The sequence below is a fragment of the Phacochoerus africanus genome, chromosome 4, assembly GCF_016906955.1.
Source record: "Phacochoerus africanus isolate WHEZ1 chromosome 4, ROS_Pafr_v1, whole genome shotgun sequence".
Lineage (NCBI taxonomy): Eukaryota > Metazoa > Chordata > Mammalia > Artiodactyla > Suidae > Phacochoerus > Phacochoerus africanus.
The window spans coordinates 119323462-119345763 of NC_062547.1; the positions used below are offsets into that span (position 1 = coordinate 119323462).

At 39.3% G+C, this 22302-nt stretch overlaps 1 protein-coding gene across 3 annotated transcripts in view; it reads right to left on the reverse strand.

Annotated features, from left to right (window-relative positions):
* TRIM36 (tripartite motif containing 36) overlaps positions 1-22302 on the reverse strand; it is a 45289-nt gene that overhangs the window by 13830 nt on the left and 9157 nt on the right. Inside the window, exons 1-5 of one of the 3 annotated variants that reach the window (XM_047778441.1) lie at positions 19875-20166; positions 17681-17915; positions 10728-11053; positions 7436-7582; positions 2663-2758 (exon numbers count right to left, since the gene is read on the reverse strand). In XM_047778441.1, the coding sequence (XP_047634397.1) occupies positions 2663-2758; positions 7436-7582; positions 10728-11053; positions 17681-17915; positions 19875-19901 (831 nt within the window). In that variant the 5' untranslated portion in view covers positions 19902-20166. Of the gene's footprint in view, positions 1-2662; positions 2759-7435; positions 7583-10727; positions 11054-17680; positions 17916-19874; positions 20167-22302 lie in introns of those variants that run through there. The other 2 variants (XM_047778443.1, XM_047778442.1) reach the window with 2 other exon arrangements.

Below are 22302 nucleotides of genomic sequence, written 5' to 3' on the forward strand. Positions count from 1 at the left end.
TAAAGTTAAATCCCAGATACGAAACTAAAAATAAATTATATAAACATACAAAAATGTAACTCTTCTCTTAAATTAATATTGTCATGTATAATTATAATTAAGTTGTAATTTAGTTCATATTGATTTAATTATAAATTATGCAGATTAACTTCTTTCTCTTCTGAAAACTGGGGATAAGACAGACCATTTAGGTTTTTCCAAAGACTGAAATACATGATTTATATAAAAAGCCCACCACAGTGTCACACACTCAATGTTATTTTCACTATACACATTCTTCTACTTTGTCATAAAATTACCCTCTCTGTAGTGCTTGTTAAACATTTTGAAGGTCCATAAAATCAGAGTTTGAAAATAAGACCAGCAAAGCACTCATGATCACTTGTCAGAATAAACTCCTAGCAGCAACCAACAGAAAAGAATCTTCAAGAACATTCTTTTTTTATTTATTTATTTATTTTTTTTATGGCCACACCTGTGGCATATGGAAGCTCCCAGGCTAGAAATCAAATCAGAGCTGCAGCTGCCAGCCACAGCCACAGCAACACTGGGTCCGAGCTGCAACTGCAACCTACAGAACAGCTTGCAGCCAGATCCTTAACTCACTGTGTGAGGCCAGGGATTGAACCCACATCCTCGCAGAGATGATGTCAGGTTCTTAACCCACTGAACCACAAACTCCTTAAGAACATTCTTAAAAGCTGACAATATATGGTAGAAGTGCACTGCAAATTTGCCAGTGGCTTCCGGCCAACATTTATAACTAAAGGAAATTTCTTCCAGATTTCCTTCTGTTTCCTAACCCCCATAGCCAATTTTTTAAAAGCAGGATAGGAGGAGAGAATGGTGGGTGGTGACATTCTGGTAATATTTCAGTGACACATCACTTTAAACTCAGCAATGTCATTATACATAAGGCAGATTTTTTTTTCCAGCTAAGTATGATTATGATAAAAGAGACAGGAGTTCCCACTGTGGCATAGTGGGTTAAGGACCCAATTGCAGCAGCCCAGGTTGCTGCAGAGATGATGGTTCTATCCCCAGCCTGGTACAGTGGGGTAAGGATCTGGCATTGCTGCAGCTGCAGCTCAGATTTGATCCCTGGAATGTACAACTTCTCTGGTACAGAAGATGATTCTTACTGATAATCCTAACAAATACAGCTTAGGTCAAAGGTATGAAAACAAGTTTAATAATTTCTCCAGGATCCCAAGGAATCAGTGTCTACATGAATATTTGATGCCTGAGTTCCTCAGTTTTCAATCTACTGAATGATAAAAACAAGCACTGGGTTTCCTTATCTCAGAAGTAAAGGCTTTTTGACCAAAAGAATCAATAAAGACAAATCTAAAATGACCACAGACACAACCCTTAAAGCAACCTAGGTGAACGTTATCTAGGTGATAATCTGCTGTGTTGGGGGATTACAGCAAACTGAGAGAAGGTCAATCAGATACAAATACAAAAAAAACCAAAATCCCACTTTTAAATTACATGTAAAATGCAATCAGTGTATATTGGAAAATTAATACTAAAAATTAAAGCACTTCTCATAATATGGTGCTAATTCACATAATTTTTCAATAATTTTAACCCATTTTTGAAAAAAACTTCAAAAAACAGTCTCATATTAGCCAGGATATTTTTATATTTAATTACAACTTTAAAGTGATCAAGAGTAATGGTCCTTCAACTTACTCCAAATAGAGAAGATAACTAGGTATCAAAGTCAGTGAATATTTGGAATTTTAAAATAACCCAGTTCTATCCTCTCTCGCTGTATTTTAAAAATGCTATCAATTTCTCTAATTTTTTTACTTAAGTATAATATGCAAAGAGAAAATATGCATGTAAGTGTAAGGATCAGTGAGTCTGTGAACACACCCAAGTAACCAGCATCCAGATTGAATAACAAGACCAGCATCCCAGAAGCCACCCTTACAACCTTTCCAGGCACTAACTCTCCTCCTCTTCAACAGCTCCAATCCTGAGTAACACAGCCTAGTTTCACCATTTTTGGAACCACACAGCATCTGCTCCTTTGCATCTGGCATCTTCCTTTCAATATTAGCGCAAGATTTACCTACATAGTTGCACAAAGTTGTAGATATTCGTTCTTCAATGCTATTTATATTCCACTGGGGATGGGCATCTGAACACTTCATTTTGTGGCTATTATAATTAATGCAGCTATGAACTTCTGGTGAACATATGACAGGTATATACTTAGGCATATCTGGAGATTTAAAAAAACCTGGTCCTATCAACATATAGCACATTTTTTCAAATGCAATCTGTTAGTTTTGTAAAATATAGATATTTATAAATGCTATAATTTTCCTTGTATTTCTACTCTTGAGACCTTGTAAACTGCCATGTAAAGAGTTAGTCATTCTTTCCTCTATATTTCAGCTTTGCACAGTAGCAGTAACCTAGCCAACAAGGTTTATATAAGGCATCATTATTGCTAATTGAAAACTCTCCTCTGAGTTTCAGTATCATTTAATCGCTACCCCTATCAGCAGTGATCACATAGCATTCTACTTGTCTAAAATATTTGTTTTTCTACTCTCAGCTCATTAAATACCCTCAGGATATTATAATGAATAAATGAACACCTAGATGAATAAATGAAAAATATACAAATCAGCCTATCACTTACCTCTGTTTCCTTCATTAACAAGTTTAGTTCAGAAATTTGACTCTTCACTTGGCTCTCCTTGCCAATAAGGTAATCAATATCTTTTGAAAGCTTTTCCTGTTGGAACATATTAGAAACACAAATAAGCAGAAAGAGAACTACAACAAAGGTCTTGAAGAATTTTTTTTAACACAGTATTCTTTTTAGCTTATGATGAACAGACAGTAAAATCAACTACAATAATTATTATCATTAACCCAGAGTCACTGGCTTGAGGCGGCCCAAGGATATATGAGACATTAGAAACAGATTAGAAAAAAGAACAAGGAAGTGATACTCAGATTAGTTAAAAATCCTCCATACATATACAGCACACTTCTGTGGTCTCATCATCACTCCCAGAACACTTCCTCCCAAGTCTTCTAAGTAAATGGAAGAGCTGCAATTCAAATCATGTTATCTTCATCAGATTTTATAATTCTCTCTCACACACACACCCACACACATAGCAGGAAAAACAACAAAGACCCTTCCAAAATACTCTTCATAGTCCATTCCAGCCTGTGTTCATTAAACAACTACACAGAACATGATAATGAAATACAGATTTACAGATCCAGTGTTGCCGTGAGCTGTGGCGTAGATCACAGATGGCTTGGATTTCACGTTGCTGTGGCTGTAGCAGAGGCCGGGGGCTACAGCTCTAATTAAACCCCTAACCTGGGAACTTCCACATATCATGAGTGTGGCCCTAAAAAGCAAATATATATATATATATATTTATAAAAATTAAATGTATATATATATATATTTGTAAAAATAGTTAACTTCCAAAGCTTATTGAATAGCTTGTTTATAAAACAGTCACTTCAAAACTGGTATAGTTTATCTTAGAGTAATATCATAGGTTTCGGTGAGGTCACTAGTGTAGCCCAGAAAACATAATATGCCTGAAATACATTTTGATATATTTACAAAAAATAATACCCTGAAGCACAATGGAGTACAAAGTTGCAGCAAACAACATATTCTGGGTCTAAGCAAGAGTACAGCCATCAAGAAAACACCACCCAAGCTGCAGTCCTGACAAGAAGATCTGAGCATTTCTTGGTCACAATTGGTGACCCAGTGTTGAAAAGGATTATTAAGAAAATAAGGAGTTCCCGTCGTGGCGCAGCAGTTAACGAATCTGACTAGGAACCATGAGGTTGCGGGTTTGGTCCCTGCCCTTGCTCTGTGGGTTAACGATCTGGCGTTGCCGTGAGCTGTGGTGTAGGTTGCAGACTCAGCTCGGATCCCGCGTTGCTGTGGCTCTGGTGTAGGCCAGTGGCTACAGCTCCGATTCGACCCCTAGCCTGGGAACCTCCATATGCCAAGGGAGCGGCCCAATAAACAGCAAAAAGACAAAAAAAAAAAAAGAAAGAAAATAAGAGGGGCAGAGATGCAACTTTTAGGAATTAAAAGAGTCTGCTTCCTACATTATCTTCCTTTTTTTTTTTTTTTTTTTTTACTTAGACTATAAGAGAACGTATGTAGAAATCAAAGTGACGGGGTTCTCTGTCAGGACCCATCTTTAACTCTTGGGACACCCAGCAACCAGACACAGTGAGTTTGCTTAATGGCTCACTGGAGGAACAGAACAAAGACCTGTTAGACAAACAAGATTTCTGAGGACTCAAGGCAGGATGGGTCCAAGAAGGAAATACTGTGGGATATGAAGAATAAGAAAGGATATTAAAATCTTGCATCTTAATTCAGCATTTTACAGACAGGGAAACCAAAGCTGAGTACAAATATCACATAGCCCATAGCTGAACTAGAAACCTCTTCACTGCACACTAACCATGATGCCACAGGCTGAGAGCTACTTCCTCAGCAGCAAGCCGCGAGCAAGAAGGTAGTTCCTCCAAGACCACCACTGTCAGGCCCAGGTAGGGGCCGGGCGTGCACGGTGTGAGTGCTGGTGTTTAGCTACAGCAGCAAAGAGAGGAATTTGGCCGCTTAAATTGAAGTAGGGCTTAGTGCTAAATCAGCTTAAGTTAGAAGTGTTAGGCTAGAGAAGAACAAAGGACAGAATTCAGAGGTTCCAGGGAGCTGTGATGCTTAGACCAAGTCTGAAGCCAACCACAGCCCTTATCTGAGATGGTTCAGTCCTCTGAGTCCCCTGAAACCTAGGCAGTCTGTATTAAGACTACTGTCTTAACCAAGAATCAGTGTGTCCATTTATTCAAAGGCCTCCAAAATGCATATGTGACAGACACTGATACTGGGCACTTTATCCAGGGAGTTCATCTAAGGCAGGAGGTCAGTTTAAACCCTTTACTTCTATTAGGACCCTAGTTCTCTGGGAACTGATCAGAGGCTGAATTCTCAAAGACCCCAAAATTGCTCAAAGCTTTCTCTCAAGCAGTAGTTCTCAAATGCTGAGAGTTTATGAAGAACATGGAGGCCCAAGCTCCTTGAAGTAGGACAGGCTGGCCTCTGTACTTCTACCAAGTGTTCCAGGTGATTCTAACGCCCACCAGAGTTTGAGCTCTCTCCTTGTAGCAGTCAATTAAGGAAAAATGAAAATGATAATATAGACCTGTCACCTAGATCATGAAGCCATCCAGCTTAAAATCTAGAACCAAGTGAAAAAAAAGGAAGAAGATCCACTTGGTACTTTTAGCAATTCTACACAATTTTATCCTTCCTAAAAAGTGAATAAATTGAAAAACTCCATTATGGAGTCAATTTTTATTAAAGTGTTAAAACATAAATGGGAGAAGTTAACAACAGAACTCAAAGGGTAACTTAAGTGTATGCTATCGTCAAAGACTGATTCCAGGTAACAGAAAACAACTTCTGGACAACTTGCATAAGATCAAACCAATGAGAAACGAACAAAAAAGGTGTCAAAATTTGCAAATACTGGTATTGCCACCGTGGGGCACGAGCGAGAAATAAAGACTAGGTTTAGTCTCTCACTTGAGACAATTAAAAAAATAACAGAATACATGAAACAGTTCTTAAGACACTGGACATCAAGAAACAAGGGCCAAGCCTCTGAAAGATGAGAAATAAGACAAGCCTATGCTTGCCCCGGCTTATTGTCAGGAGTGGGCTTCCCAGGCCTGGTGCAGAGAACTCAAACAGGGCCTGGAACTCCCATGAGTTGAGGAGATGAAGCTGGGAGTCTGGGGAGGCCAGAGTTTATAAAGCATAACACCTAAGAACAGATAAAGAGAAAGATCTCCAGAAATTTACTAGGCCTTCCCCCCCTTGCTTATTCAACAGAGTTTTGATCGGTTCATACATGTGAACAAACTGCCACAGGCCAGGGAAAATATCACCCAAAAGGATTAGATGAAAAAATTTCAGGAGCTCACACAGGCTGAGAATAGTGCCTGTTCCCCGCTAGACAAAGAGAAAAAAAAAAAAAAAAGCCACAGGTGAGGCCCTATAAAACAAAAAATTAATTACTTAATTTACAATTTTTTAAAAACTTCAAAATTCACAGGGCACTGGGAAGACTAAAGAAATGATTTTACTTCAATAGATAAAATTCATCCTAGAAAAAATGCTGCTCTGACCTGCCTAACAAAGCTTAATATTAATAGCAAGACTCAAAAGGAATAAATTATTCCCAAGTAACTTAATCATACACCAGAAGAAAACTCTAGAATATCTGTAGGAATGCAAAAATACCCAGTATCCAAGAAGGTAAAATTTACAATACCTGTCAGCCAATCAACAGTTTCCAGGTATCAAAGGAGGAGAATACATTCATAATGAGAAGAAAAATCAGTCCAAACTGACGTAATGACACAGATGACAGAATTAGTAAATAAGGACAGACATTAAAACAATGACACCCACAACCCATGTGTTCAATGTAGAGGGAAGACTGAGCAAGACAAACATACAAAATTCAAAACTGCATATATGTAAACTAGATACAGGCCAAAAAGTGCACACATACATAGTGCTGAAGACAGAAAGGAAACAAAAACTTAAATGGGAGTTCCCATCGTGGCGCAGTGGTTAACGAATCCGACTAGGAACCATGAGGTTGCGGGTTCGGTCCCTGCCCTTGCTCAGTGGGTTAACGATCTGGCGTTGCCGTGAGCCGTGGTGTAGGTTGCAGACGCAGCTCGGATCCCACGTTGCTGTGGCTCTGACATAGGCCGGTGGCTGCAGCTCTGATTCGACCCCTAGCCTGGGAACCTCCATATGCCGTGGGAGCGGCCCAAGAAACAGCAAAAAAAAAAAAAACTCAAATGGGTGGTAGATTTATGAATGAATTAATTCCCTTTTAAAAAGGAAAAAAGAATGAAACAACAACAACAAAAAGAGCATTATACCACTGCCTGTTTGGCTGTGGCTTATCAATCAAATGCGAAAGTTTTAAAAGGGCTGTCTATAAGGTTGATAGGCAGCAATTAAGTTTTAGCCCATACCCATCTGAATAAACAAAAATGTTTATACTAATTCCACTGGCAAGCAAGATGAATCAAGTGTCTGAAAATAGCTACTACCCTTCAAAGTGTGTCACTCCCCTGCCCACATTCAGTGTCAAGGCACTGGGCTCACCTGGAGATCATAATGAAGTGTCCTTCAGCCCTCTCCTTCCTCAAACCTCAGAACCACACATCAGCAAGACAAGAAGTTAAGTTGCCTGATCACTAAGTAACACTTTAGATTATTAACTCATTCCAGCAAAACAGGCCACACAACATGCCATGATTTATAAAGAAAAAGGTAAAGGTCTGAAGGTAGAAAGAACCAAAATTTAGTTCTGCAAGTCAGTCCTACCTTTAAGGTTTTGTAGGCACTGCTCATAGTGGTTACGCGGTGATTGGAATGGTTACCACCCAACTTACAGAGATGACACACCGGCCTCCTACATAATTCACAGTACATGTTTATTCTCTCTGTTTCATGTTCTGGGCACATTAAGATCTATTGAATAAAGAAGAAACATGTGGTTAAAGGTCTTTACAGCTTACATGCACTTAAAAAATTTCAAGTAACTAAATGAACTCCCAAAACATAAAGCTAAGGTTTATAAAATCACTAAAGCCATTTAAAGTAATAATAGTGCAGGAAGAAATAAAAGCTTTTGGTACATTGTATGAAAATTCTCTACATGACAATTACTGATTTTCAGCTTGAGAGTTTAAACGGTCAATTAATTTTATGTAGATGTTAGTTCTCCTAAACTTGGTAAGAAGGTGAAAATTTCTTTCCTATCAGACTTAAGTGAAATGCTTAAACAAGCTAGAAAGGCTCTATGACCACAATTAGTAGGCAATTCTTAATAATCATGATCAATACTTTTGTAAGGTATCAAACAAATAACATACTAGAACGCAGGGCCTCACTATCCTCACAAGAAATCTGTTATTAAGAGAGTCTTGGAATACTTTGTAAGCTCCCAGATGTTTGCTTTTCAATATTAACTGTACACACATTGACCAAATTTAGAACGGTATTTTCCTGATTTAAATTTCTAACTTTTTATTTGCTCTGTAAACTATCATCACAGGCAAACTGAAAATACAATATAGCTGTTTTCATTTGAAAGGATTCTTTTAAATTAGTGCCTTAATGAAATCAAAAAGTTGTCCATTATTCCAAGATTAGATTTTAAGCAATACAACTGGTCTGATAACTCAAAGAATTTTTTTTTAATTCCATCGCGCAGCTCCAGGAGAAAAACTAGAAAAGATGTCAAATTTTTAAGCATGCCCATATTCCTACATTCTCAAAGCCATTCCATTTAAAATAGAATAATATAAAGTTTGGCTTTTGCAAGGAATGCAAGAACTCAAAATTATAAGGCAAATATTCTGTAGGATGAAAGACACTTTTTATAATTTTACTATAGTGAATAACACTAATGACTTGAAGGAAAGACTTTTCTCCTCAATATTACCTGTTCACATTCGGTTCTCTCTTATTAATCCTAGATTTGATTTTCAATTTCATGAAATTCTTAACTCATAAAAACTCAAGCACAATATAATGCATTTAATAATCATAGATGTATGCATTTAATAATCATACTTTCATGACAGAAAAGTACAAATCAATTTAATATTTTAAGACACTAAAACAACAGGTTGAAGTTACAAATTTTTAAAAATCTATGATCTTGAGAATTTAAACGATAAGGAACATAATACAGAATTAAAGAGTATTTGATAAATCTATTGCATAAATTAAGAAAAAAAAGTCATTCAAAAAAGTATAAGCACAGACTATTCTTGTTTTAATTTACAAAACCTACAGCATTTAATATGATGTGAGAAATACTCAGCTCATAGTTTTAAGATAATTTTGAGGATTCTTTTTTTTTTTTCCTAAATTCTACAGAAATATCTTATGCTCAAGGTCTTTTGCTTAAGAACGCAAATAGAATTTATACTCACACATGTTGCTAGGTTGTAAGGAATAAGAACATTAATTGAAAGAACCAATTACAGTTTTTTATTTTTTTTATTTTTTTTGCTCTTTCTTGGGCCGCTCCCGCGGCATATGGAGATTCCCAGGCTAGGGGTCCAATCGGAGCTGTAGCCACCGGCCTACGCCACAGCCACAGCAACGCGGGATGCGAGCCGCGTCTGCAACCTACACCACAGCTCACGGCAACGCCGGATCCTTAACCCACTGAGCAAGGGCAGGGACCGAACCCGCAACCTCATGGTTCCTAGTCGGATTCGTTAACCACTGTGCCATGACGGGAACTCCCAATTACAGTTTTTTAAATCTATGTAAGTCAGAAAGCATGGAGTTTGGCGTGAGCAGATGCAAACTATCGCATTTAGAATGGACAAGAGGAGTTCCTGTTGAGGTTCAGTGGGTTAAGCGGCTTGGATCTGGTGTGGCTGTGGCTGTGGTGTAGACTGGCAACTGCAGCTCCAATTTCACCACTAGCCTAGGAACTTATATATGCTGCAGATTCGAACCTAAAAAGCAAAAAAAAAAAAAAAAGAATGAATAAGCATGAGACCCGACTGTCTAGCAAAGGGAACTATATCCAATCTCTTGGAATAGAACACGATGGAAGACAATATGAGAAAAAGAATGTTTATATGTCTATGCCTGGGTCACTGTGCTATAGAGCAGAAATTGTCAAAACTGTGAATTACACTTCAATTTAAAAAAATAAAAATGAAGAAAAATTTTTACAACATCCTGCTTTTCAGTCATATAGCAGGTTTAAAGAACAATATTTATTTGACAAGATAATATAATAAATCACAATGTATCCTTCACTTAGCCTCAACAGTTATCAACAAGACAAATCTGTTTCACCCAGAACTTCATTCATTCATAAGGTTCTTTTGAACAATTATTTTTTTTTAAGGCCACACCCATGGCATGTGGAGGTTCCCAAACAAGGAGTCAAGTTGGAACTGTAGCCACCGGCCTACTCCACAGGCACAGCAACACCAGGTCCAAGCCGCGTCTGTGACCTACACCTAAGCTCATGGCAATGCCAGATCCTTAACCCATTGAGCACAACCAGGAATCAAACCTGCATCCTCATGGATACTAGTCAGGTTTGTTAACTGCTGAGCCAAGACAGGAACTCCTTGAACATTATTTTAGATATTACCCAGAATATTTAAAAAAGGCAACTTCTACTTCAGATACCATATAACCATTATATCATAAGGTTCAACTATTAGGCTATAATTACTATTTATTTATAATACAATGTTGGTAACTAAAAATGTTTGCATGTTTCCCAAACAATTCCTCTAGATCATTATGGACTTGCCATACTAAAGCACAAAAGCTTTTTAATGATTTCAATCTTAGAGAGTATATCTCAGACAACCTTTCCGTTATTACTCGGGATTACTATGAACTTTCATGTATTGTATGACATTATATTGTAATGGAGTGAACCGTAACACTGCCTTCTAAGCTATGGAGATATTTAATAACATACTAAGTAACTCCAACTACTAGGCCTTAGTTTCTCCTACCGGCCTTTATTAAAGTTATTTCCTTTCTTTCTGCCCAGTTCTAGACATGCTATAACTTAGTTATCACACTAAGTTTAATATTCTAACTTAAAAAAAACTTCACTTACCTTGGGTCTAAAATTTGTAGTTGGGCCCACATACTCATGCTGAGCTTTTATAGTACCCCAAGGATGATAAATTTTGAAGCATTCGTTGCAGTAGCTTGCACTACAGTCCATGCAACTTTTTGTGGATTCTTGAGGTGGTGGTTTACAGAGGTCACACATAATGGCTGTGGCTGCCCTTGCTGCCTGCCGATATCTTTCAACAATAGTTTCCAAAGTGAAATTTCGAAACAGACCATTGATTCCCCGTTCTCCAAGATCCACATCATGCTCACAGCCAGGACAAGGAAAAGTAGTTGTTCTAGGGGTCAATGAATTGCGCTTCCAGCCTGTGTAATTAGTAAGTCCTTGTTTAGTTACATCAATTAGAAAACTAAAAGAATGAAAAACAAAGTCATGTTTTCAAAAGATACACATCTACAAATATTTTCAAAATCATAATACTCAGAGTGGCTCCATATGAATCAATCTGCAGTCTGAAAATGCTTTTTTAAAAATGTTTTTTCCTTGGCATACAAAAGGTAAGCCCAAGATACTAAACAATTATTAATCAAAGAGGAAAGAAATTATTCTACAGTAAATCCCATATAAAAACCAGATTAAATCAAATAGATATGTGGACAAAACATATAATACAATACTACAGAGGATCAGGACCTTTTGAAATTACATAATATTTTAAGTTGTTTTTATATATCATACCCAAATGTATTTGGGCTTGCATTTAAAGGAGCACAGCATCAGCTGATTGATAGGAACTGAGTTTATTCATAAGAGAGCAGGAGTCCTTAATCCAGCCAAGGTCCATGGACTAACTCCAGGAAGATTCAAATAGTTTGGTAAACTACTTGAAATTGTATGCAAAATTTTGCATCTGTGTACCTCTGCACATTTTCTAAACAATCCACAGCTCTTATAAGATACTCAAAAGAATAAGCGACCACAATATTGTTAAAACACACACACACACACATAAGAGGGCATCCCACTGTAGTATTGTTTTATCTGAGAAAATTCAATAGGCAAAAATCATTAGATAATTAAGTGCAATTTATAAAAGAGGGAAAAGTTCATTCATAGACCTAGAATCTAGTGACTTTAAGAGGGACCAACCATTTAATATCTTCTTATGACCTGAAAAAAAGAATCATTAAGATTACTTAATTAGTGAGCCAAAAGGTTCCCCAAAAATATTACAAATAATTTACAATATATACAATCTATTGAATGACCTTAAATGTCACACTTTTCTTCAGTATTATCCTGATTTTAACAAATCAAGAAATCAAGGCATGACAGTCCTTCCCCACAGGTTCCCAAGACTAGGGTGGTCTGTTTAACACAGGTGCATGCCTGTCATGATACCTCCTTTTCTGTATAAATTTGCTCTGAGCATGTAGCCTTGGTTACCCACAAAATAACTCCTTAAATGTAAACACAAACTTCTTAACCTACAAGTCTTCTTTCATACTACTATGTATCCAGTACCAAAAATGAATGGTTAAACTTAGCATAGCACACATTTAGAAAAGGTCTATTAATATTGCCTTGGCAACTTACTATCATCACTGAAGACTGTCTTCAAAGACATCTAGCATGATATCACCACAGGTAAAATTTAGCAATCAGCCCATGATTTTATTCATTTGAAGTGACTTTAAAGCATGCTAAACAGCACTGGGCCCCCAAAGCTACTTAAGCAACAAACATGCAGCTGCCATTATTTAAAGTTTTAAATATTTTTAAAATATTTAAAGATATTTTTCATCTTTAAATTGTTAAACATACCATAAAAAGCATACAAAAAAAGCTGCCCCATAAAAATTTGAAAATCCTGTATCAAATACACTCTTGTAATAATTATACAAACATGCAACACAGTCCAAGATTTTTCACACCACAGCAGGCACATAATAAAATAAGCAGCAGAGCTACTTTTAAAACACATGCCAATGAAAATTTCATTTAGTGAAAAAATTCTGGAAGTGATATACTGCAGTGGTCAAGTTTAAACAAATGGAAATTCATATTTAACTGCATGCCTCCACACATGAACTAAGTGATGGAAATTAAAGTGAATAATTTCAACAGCCAATGTTTTTAAAAAATGGATTATTGGTTTATGAATTGAAGGCTGTGAACAAGTGAGTAATGGGAAAAAACCAAAAGTACACTATGACAATAAAATCATGCTTTAATATGTACACTGGTGACACCCAAATTTTGGTCTTCATGTTCAAAAAATTTTTTAAAATGTTTCATTCCTTTTCTGTAAACCTCTTTTGTTTTCACAATAAAAATGCAAGGTGTAAAGCATCATATGAACTTTTTAAATCAGACAAAATATTAAATCAATATATCATGGCTATTTTTCTAAACAGCTCTTAAAAGCCCTCAAATTTTTCCATGAATGCTCAAGAACTTACATTTTGTTTCATCAGTCTTAATTTCTACCACTGCTTTCATCAAAGCAAGCAATGGAAAATAAGTTCCGGGCAATAAAGAAAACAGAACAGATCTAAGGATATTCTGAGAAGTAAACCTGACAGAAAAAAATCAGGACAGTAAAACTAAAGTGTAACAGAATCAATTTTTCTCTATAGCTCTACTGTCTAATAGGGTAATCATTAAATTCAAATTCAGCTCCTCAGCAATAGCAGTCACATTTCAAATGCTCAAGAGCTACATATGGCTAGTGGCTACCACCTTGTATGTTGAAGGGTCAAACATTTCTAAAATCATAGAAAGGTCTATGGGATAGTATGGGATAGTACTACCCAAAAGCATGATATAATGGGGTTAAAAAGAAATCATGGCTTAGAAAGGTAAAGAAGCAACAGAGGCCAGTGACGTAATTTTCTATGTCAAACTTCATTTGTGGGGCCAATAATACTTGCTAATTATTTAAACACTGTCACCTTACATAATCAATTCTTTCCCCCATACCTTAAAGAGAGATTAAACTAATTAAGCATAAGTCATGACACAATTGTAAAAATGAAGACAAAAAAATTTCAAATTGGTTTATAACAAAGACCCACCCAAAAGTCAGCTATCATTCATGTTTTACCATGTGAATTATCAAAGAGAATACTAAAGCATTTTAAGACAAAGAGAGTCAATTCATAACACGTTCCAAATCTGTGATTCTGGCCACAGACAACTTCCCCACGGTTACCTCTTGGCCAGTTAGTGGACTATTTATCCTCAGTTTGGACATTCATGCTGGGCGGATGCCTTATGCTTCCACCTTAATGTTTCTTTGGGCCCATTCTGACCATCTGACACCTGTGAGTTAAATTTACTCTTCCAGTTACATTTACCCTTTGAGTATTAGCCTTTAAATCTGCAGAAACTTTTCCTTGACTACCCTTTGAATCAAAAGTGGATAATAAGTAATTTTTTAAGCCAACTGTTCTTACTAAATTTCAACACTTAAAATTCTTAGTGACCCACTAAAATCTGTTAGAGAAAGGATGACCTGTGGCTTCCAGAAGTGGCTGTAAGATTTTAAAAGTAAGGAAAACAGAAAAGGGATAACTTTTTGGCTGTTTATTTTCTCCAGTAAAATTTAAGGTATCACCAGCATCCCTGCAAAATAGCCAATTTTACTTTAAAGGTCAACTGGAGTAAAAAAAAAAAAAAAAAAACCCAAAACCAAAAAACTTATTATAATAAGATAGATTGGCCCATATTTCACATAAAAGTAATGTAAATCATTTACTCACAAGTGAGTAAGACCTAGATGTTAAAACTGTAAAATATTAACAAAAAAGACACCATATGCATAAACAAGTAGAGATTATGTTATTAACTACACAAATACCTTTAAGCACATTTTTAAATACATTGAAAAGTACTGGCTCATTTAACCTCCCCAAGGTAGCAGTATGGCTGTTATCATAAAGCTTTGTTCCATTAAGTAAATGCAAAAGGATTTTTAAAGTAACATTAAAAAAAAACAAGGGATGTCATTTTCTTTAAAAATATCCCATCATGGATGTGTGTGTGTGTGTGTGTATGACAAGACGCAATCACTAATAAGCAGAGCTCCCTTTAAAAAATCAGAACTTGCCTGGAAATTTAGTCCTGTTGACCTTTAAGTCATCTCAGCCCAATTTGTTCACATGCTACATAATTTTGAAGACTTGACCACTGATATTTATTTAAAAAAACCTTATCTATGTAAAGGTATATAATTTAAATCTAACACTATACTGCCTGCGGCCACACAAGCAATAAAGCATTTTCTACCTCTCCACCCCAAAGATCTCCGTTGTGATGCTGTGAACAATGAACAGAAAGCTGGATTTAGAATTTAATTTCAAAGAGAAGATTCACAACTTGTTAACAAAAGATAAAGCAGTAACTGTGTCCCGCATATAATGCAATTATTGAATTAAGAGCAAAAAAAAAAATGTGCTTTTCCTGGTACACACAATATTTACATAAAGCTACCAATGTAAACCATTCATCAAGCTTATTACAGTTCAGAATTAACCACTACTGGTGCAGTACTTAACAGACTTATACTTCACTCTATAGATCTGTATTTTTAAACATCATACTTCTGGTAACTGTCAAAAATACAAAGTAAAAATCAAGCATTTTTTTTGTGTTTGGCTTTTTTAAATGACCTAAATCAACAAAGTAGGTAAACATGACTAAAGTCAATTGTATCTTTCTGATAATACAAAATACAAAATGAGAGGAAAGCTTGCATAATAACCAAAAAATGAACAAAAATATAGCTCTTATTTTTGCACAATTTAACATGCTAATGATATACACACCAATCTTACTCTCTTTTCAAGGCATCCTTTTATTTTAAAATCTGTCAAATGAACCATGCAATGTTATTTGAAAGGAGTATGTACAAAAGTCCCACGTCTTTTTTTTTTTCATTTTTTTTTATTTTAATGGCTGCACCTGCGGCATATGGAAGTTCCTGGGCTAGGGGTAGAATCGGAGCTGCAGCTGCCCGCCTACACCACAGCCACTCGGGATCTGAGCTCCATCTGCAGCCTACCCCACAACCTGTGACAATGCCAGATCCTTAACCCACTGGGTGACAGGGATCAAACCCACATCCTCATGGACACTACTTTGGGTTCTTAACCTGATGAGCCACAATGGGAACTCGACATATCAATTTTTATTTTCCAGTAGCCATATTAAAAAAAAAGTGAAATTAATTTTAGTAACACATATCTAATACATCCAAAAACTATCATTTCAAAATGTAATATGAAAATTATTCAAGAGATACTTATATTCTTTTTTTCATTCACAAGTTGCAAGTGTTTATCTCAACTCAGACTAGCATGTTTCAAGCACTCCATGGCCACACCTGGCTAGTGTAGTGGACAGAACTGCTATCTCTGCTGTGAAGATAATCAGAGTACTACTACTCTTCCACTAGACAGCTAGCACATTCATCCCTTCTCCATGTTAATTATTCTTATTTCCTGTAACTACTCTTGACAGAAAATTTTTCTAACTTGCCCCCTCTTCAGGACATAATCCAGCTCAATAGGTAGGGCTCTTCCTAAAAAAGAGGGAGGAATAACTCAGTAAATCTATTTCTGATCTTTGCCCTGGGCGGAAAAAAATGCCATCATTACTGAATGCAAGCCACTATGGCATGCTTTGTACAAATCTTAGAGAAGGGGTTTGTCATTCAACAGCCACTCCACAAATAATAAACATCTATCAAGTACTGTGCTAGGTAAGTTCCTGAAAACAGAAACAGTTACTGCATTTCATCTGAATTTCATTCCGACTTTATCTGTATTTCATTCACCCCTCATATCGATCACATAAAAACTAACGAAATCTGAAAAGTAAAAGCCTATATAAAATACAGAAATACAGATGTGAGCTCCATCTAATGATAAGTAGAAATACTATTAAACTAAAATTCCATTTAATGGTCTGTGCTAAATATTAATATTTAAGAAAATGAATTTTCTTTGTCAATCAAGCCAAGGCCCCTAACTAGCCAATGAGGATCTACCAATAGAATGTGAATTTTTATCTGGTAGAATGATTTCAAGCTATCACTGTCTTTGCTCCCCATCCTCAGCATGACAGTTTCCTAACAGAGAGGAAACCATAAAAGTGATGACCTCACAAAGAGCATAACCCTCTCCAACCTCACATACCCTGCACTCCCATAGTTACCTAATGCTCCTTTCTTTGTACATACACATAATTTTTATGCGTGCAAAATATCTTCCAAGCAAGTGGTGATGACCACTTAAAGAAAAATTCTTATTTTTAGGATTACTATAATATCACTCCACTCTCCAGTGGAGCACACAGACACACATACAGCCCAAGGAGATTGCCATACCACAGCATGGACCAAAAAAGATAATATTCTCTACAATGCAAATGAGGAGGAAAAGATGCTTTTCTGATTTAAAATATTTTTTTAAAACACGATTACGAAGTTATTCCTCCTATACTAAGAGGGAGAAAGGGACAGAGTAGACGAAAGGATTAAACTGAAAACCTCAAAGCCCAAATGGGCAGAGAAGCCCTTAAGTTTGGTGCAGAGGACTCGTCACTACATAATCTCATCCCTTCATTCTGCATATTTATTTACCTAATACCATACACAGATGGTTCCCTAGTTAGCGCTTCAGTAGTCCATTATTTCATTCCTCATACATAGGGCATCACAGGGCCAGAACACCCCCTAAAACACAGACACAGTTAATAACAGCTTTAACACAAAGCTGGTGTTTAATATCCAATATCCACTTTAAATGCATACTAAAAGACAATAAAAGTTCATCTGCCACTTTAAAAGAGAGAGGGGTTCTTTTATAACTGCAGTTCTAGTCACCTGGAAAGATGACCCCCCCCCCCACAATGACAAAAACAATTTGCCTTCTGCAATTATCACTGAATATATAACTAAGCTCCCCACCCCAGGTTCTGCCACATACCTGGTCTGCTAATTCTGTCAATTTTATCCATGCTAGGGGAAGGAAGCCGAATTCGAGGACTACTCTGATTGGAGTTGTCTGATCCCACTTCATTGAATGAATCGTCAAGCATCAGTAAGAGTTCTTTTACACACTTATGACAGATACTATGTTGACAAGGGAGAATCAGCGGGTGGGTAAACAGCTCCTTGCATGCTGGGCAAATGAGCTCTCTTTCGATATTCTTAATGGTAACCTTGAATTGAAAAAAAAGAAATCATCATTAAAGGCTTTTAGTGTGTAAATACATTAACACGCCTATACCTCATATAAATATATGTGCTTACCTTTCAAAAAAGAAAAACATGTTTTTTTAATTTGAAGTTTCTTTTCGGCTATGAACATCTATACCATTAACCCCTCCCTCCTCATCAACCACTGCCTAAAGATAAAGGGTCAGGAGACGGTTTTTTTAAAAAAATGAAGTTTGAGAAAAACTGGAAGAAAATATTAGGGGACCATAACAGTCGATCAACAATTAGGAAGTTATTCAAATCATTATTAACTCACTTACTTAGGACTTCAATGAAATCCTGAAAGTAGATTACTTCAATAAAAACTAAGAATACAGCACTAAGAACGGGACTATTCCCATTTAGCCAATTAATTCTGTAGATTGGCAAGTAGCAAGAGCTGATAAAACTGGGTTAGCCATTATGTTCATGAAACCCTACGTGAAATCTACTTACAAACTGAACTATCAGCAATTTTCTACATTAAACGTGACCATTTTCCAAAGGCTACAAGTGTAATGCAGGTAAAATACTTGAGGTTCTCAGGCTACATATCAAGGCATTTATCTTAAAAGCCCTTTATGAGTACCTAAGTGGTGTAGAAGATTACAAGGAATCAAAAGTGCTCTCAATATTACAGGCTTGCATTATTTACAATGAGAAACATTCAGACTCATCACAACTAAAAAGGTCTGACGACCTCATACCTTTACAAGCATTTCAACTACCGGAAACACACAGGAAGTTAAAACTGAATGAATTAACTTGTTTTAGTTAAATTAAAACGTTTGTGAGTCTATTTGCCCTGAAATGACACAACGTTTTTAATAATCCCTGACTGTAGCACTTCAGCCACCTGGCTTTATCACTGTCAATGGCTCTTGCGTTGCAGCATTTCTTGCTGCATCACTCAATAGATACTTAGTAAAAGTCCACATCATGTCACAGTTTTAGTAAATTTGGAAGACATCCACACCTCACAATTCGCATCGAAGAATACAGAATATTCACATTCTATCTCATTTCATTTAAAAAGATGTGACATCTAATTCAAAGGGAAATACTGTCTTGAATGCCCAAAATAGGTTCCCAAGCCCCACTTTATGGAAGGTTTGCCTTCCACTGGAAGATCTAAAATCATTTTCACTTTTCTTGTACACAGAGTAATGCATAAGCTTTCTAATCACCATAGATATAAAGCACTTCTTACGCAAAAGAAAAATTACCGTTCATTTTAGATTCATTGAGGGGAGGCAATGTGATTAAGAAGCAAGTGATGTGGCGGTTTCCCCAATTATGGTATTTCAAAATAAATTAGGTTCGACGGAAAACAAGTTCGAAAGATCTGTATATCCAAACCCTTGAAAAACAATAACACTTGCACCCCGACAGCTGTTGGTCAGGCCCGCCTCCCGCCAGCAGGCAAAGCCGGGGAGGAGCCTTTGATCACGGCGAAGTCTGGCCGGGCCCCCAGGAGTCTGAGGGGGCCTCCAGCGCCCGCCCCACGGCGATGCCAGACAAAGGGCGGCCGCACACGCGCGGGGCACGCGCCCCCGGCTGCGACTGGCGCCCGACTCCCTAAAGCGAATTAATTCTACCACCTGAACACCATTAAAGAGCCCCGCCCAGACTCCTCGAGGTGCTCAGGTGGGTGATCACCTCACCCGAGTGGCGCCCTCTTCCGGGCCCAAGTGACCCCGAGTCCGACCCTCCCCTCCCAGGGGCAGAAAGGGGGCGCCCCGGGTTGCAGAACCTGGCGCGGGCCAGGGAAGACGAAGAGGAAGCAAGGCCACCGCACGCCAGAACTCGCTCCTCCGGAGGAGAGGCTTCCTCTCCGCTCAGGGCAAGGAGGAAAGAGGGACCTAGGGGCCCCGCCGCGCCGCCATCGAGGCATGGGGCGGCCTTCCCTCTACCCCACTCACCAGCGAGTCTGAACCATCCCCCTCCATGGTAGCCTTCTGCCAGGTGTCATCAACGGCAGGGTCCAAACAGGCAGACGGGTGGCCCTGGCCAGGGTCTGGTGGGAGAGTCCCTACGTCCGCCGTGGAGCCTCGGTTCGGTGCCGGAGGGCAAGCTGGTCAGCCGGACCCGGCCAGCGGACCGACGCGCCAGGAGGCGGCCAGGGCGGGCGAAAGCACAGGCGCGGAGAGCCGAGCTTCGCTCCCTGCGACGGCCCCGGGAATGCCGCCCCGCTGCTGGCTTCGGCGACGGCTCCTGCGGACTGCGGCTGGACTGGCGGCCGCACAGAGACTAGGGCTAGGGCGCCGCGGAGGGCGGGGCCGGGGCGGGGCGGCGCCGTCGCCCGGGCAACAGCGCCCACCGCACAAAGGGGGAGGGGCCGCGGGCTGCTGGGAGACCCCGAAATTGAGTCCCTAGGAGGGGGTGTGGCACGTGGCGAGAGCCCCGCCCCCTCCGCCCCCGCCTCTGCCCCGCCCCGCCGCCCCTCACTCTCACCCAGGCCGCAGCCATCGCCCCCTGCCGGGGTGGGAAAGGGCGGAAGTGAGGGCGGTGAAGGAGCTGCGGAGACCGAAGGCTGCGCCTGGGCGGGGCCGGGGTGGAGCCAACCGGCAGTGCGGCGACCGACTGCAGACCTGACCACGGCCCCGCGCCGACCCTCTACCTTTCAGTTTGCTTGCCGTGTGTTTGGGTAAAGCGCGGGGCAAGCCTCACAGACAAGCCCCATCTCCTGACTCTAGACGGGGCGGCGGGGCGAGGGCAGGCCCTAGCCGCCTTCCTCGTGCCGTCGCACCCAGCACAGAGCCGCGTGCAGGGGAGGCGACAAAGGCGAGACGCCGCTCACCCCACCGCTACCCAGGCCGGGGCTTTCCCCTAGTGGGTCCCTGTCCCCGCCTCGCTCCCCTCCTCTCCTCTTCCGGCCCGATTCGTAGGGTGCGCTTCACATTCCTTGACTGGTCACCAACCACTCATATTCTGCTTTCTGCTTCTGCTTTTACACACCAGGGAGCGTCGCTGTCACGCACGACACGATCTTAACAAGTGGAGGGGGGGACAAGCCGCAGGATAGGGGTTTCTCCCTCAGAGTATTGGCCGGGAAGTAGAGACCGCAGCCCCACGCCCCGCCCAAGGTGTGCATCCTGCCCCCGCCGCGGCGGCTGCTACTCTGCGGTTTCCCCCAGGGACCGAGGGTGCAGTGAAATCCGGACAGCTGTTCTTGAGCGGCTCCGGTAGCCACGCACCCACGCGGTGGGCGCCGGCCCACTGTTCTGGCGAGGATTCGCCAGTGCAGAGACTAGCTCCGTAGACTTCACCTGCTACGGCTCGAACGCGTTTCTTCCAGTTTTCAAGGCAAACCAAAAACAAATTAACCTAGGATTGCTAAAAGCTGTATTATTAGATCACCCCAGTGCCCTCGCAGCCGGCTAAATGATTTCATCTCTTACGTATTGACTGAGAATACCGGCGCTCTAAATATCTGGGTGAAGGGACCCCAAAGCTGTTGCGCAAAACGCTGTTTGGGTTTTGAAATGCTTCCCGCTTTTATTTTCTATTTGCGAGAAATCTCTGGCTGCGGCAAGTTTTACCAGTTTAGCAGTGTAGAATTAAGAATGGCAAAGGACCACAGCAATTGTTTTTAACGGAAGATCCTCAATTTACAGAGGAGGTGCAGAGAGGCGAGGGGGGATGCCTTGCCAAGTAATAACTGGACTATTCTGATCCGGATTAGTTTCTCGGCCCCACAAACTGAAGTTGAGACTGCTTCCCTCCTACGGGTTCTGATGAGTCCTAATCCGGAGAGAAATGTCGAAAGCAACCAATGACTGCGTAATTTAGTTCCTATATAGTGTCCTACACCATGTTCTCATATAGAGTTTAATATCTTAACTGTTAAAAAGCATTGTAAGTCAATTTCTGTTTGTAATACTGGTCTTGGCATTCAGTAATACACCTGTGGTGGTAATCTCACATTAGCACACTTGAATAGGGCTTTGGTTCAAAAATAAAGTACAGAGTAAAAGAGATTAGAAGGCTTCACTAACATGAACTAAAGAAAAAAAAATTGTACAGACAATATTTGGCTGAAAACAAATTCCAAAGTGCTTCCACTATGCAAATCAAACTCCACTGAGTTATTGTCCACTTGATTCTCAAAATTCAAAAACTATGATGTGGGAGACTAGGCATTTTCACACTTTTTTGTAACAATATAGATTGGTCCAGTTTACTTGAAGGGAAGTTTTGCAAATCCTATCAAAAACTTTAAATGCTCATACCTTTAACTAAGCAATCCCACTTCTAATAATTTCCCCACTGAAAGACTTGCATGTGTGTGTGCACAAGTGTGTACAAAGATCTCATTGGGACTTATTTTATGGAAACTAAATATCTACC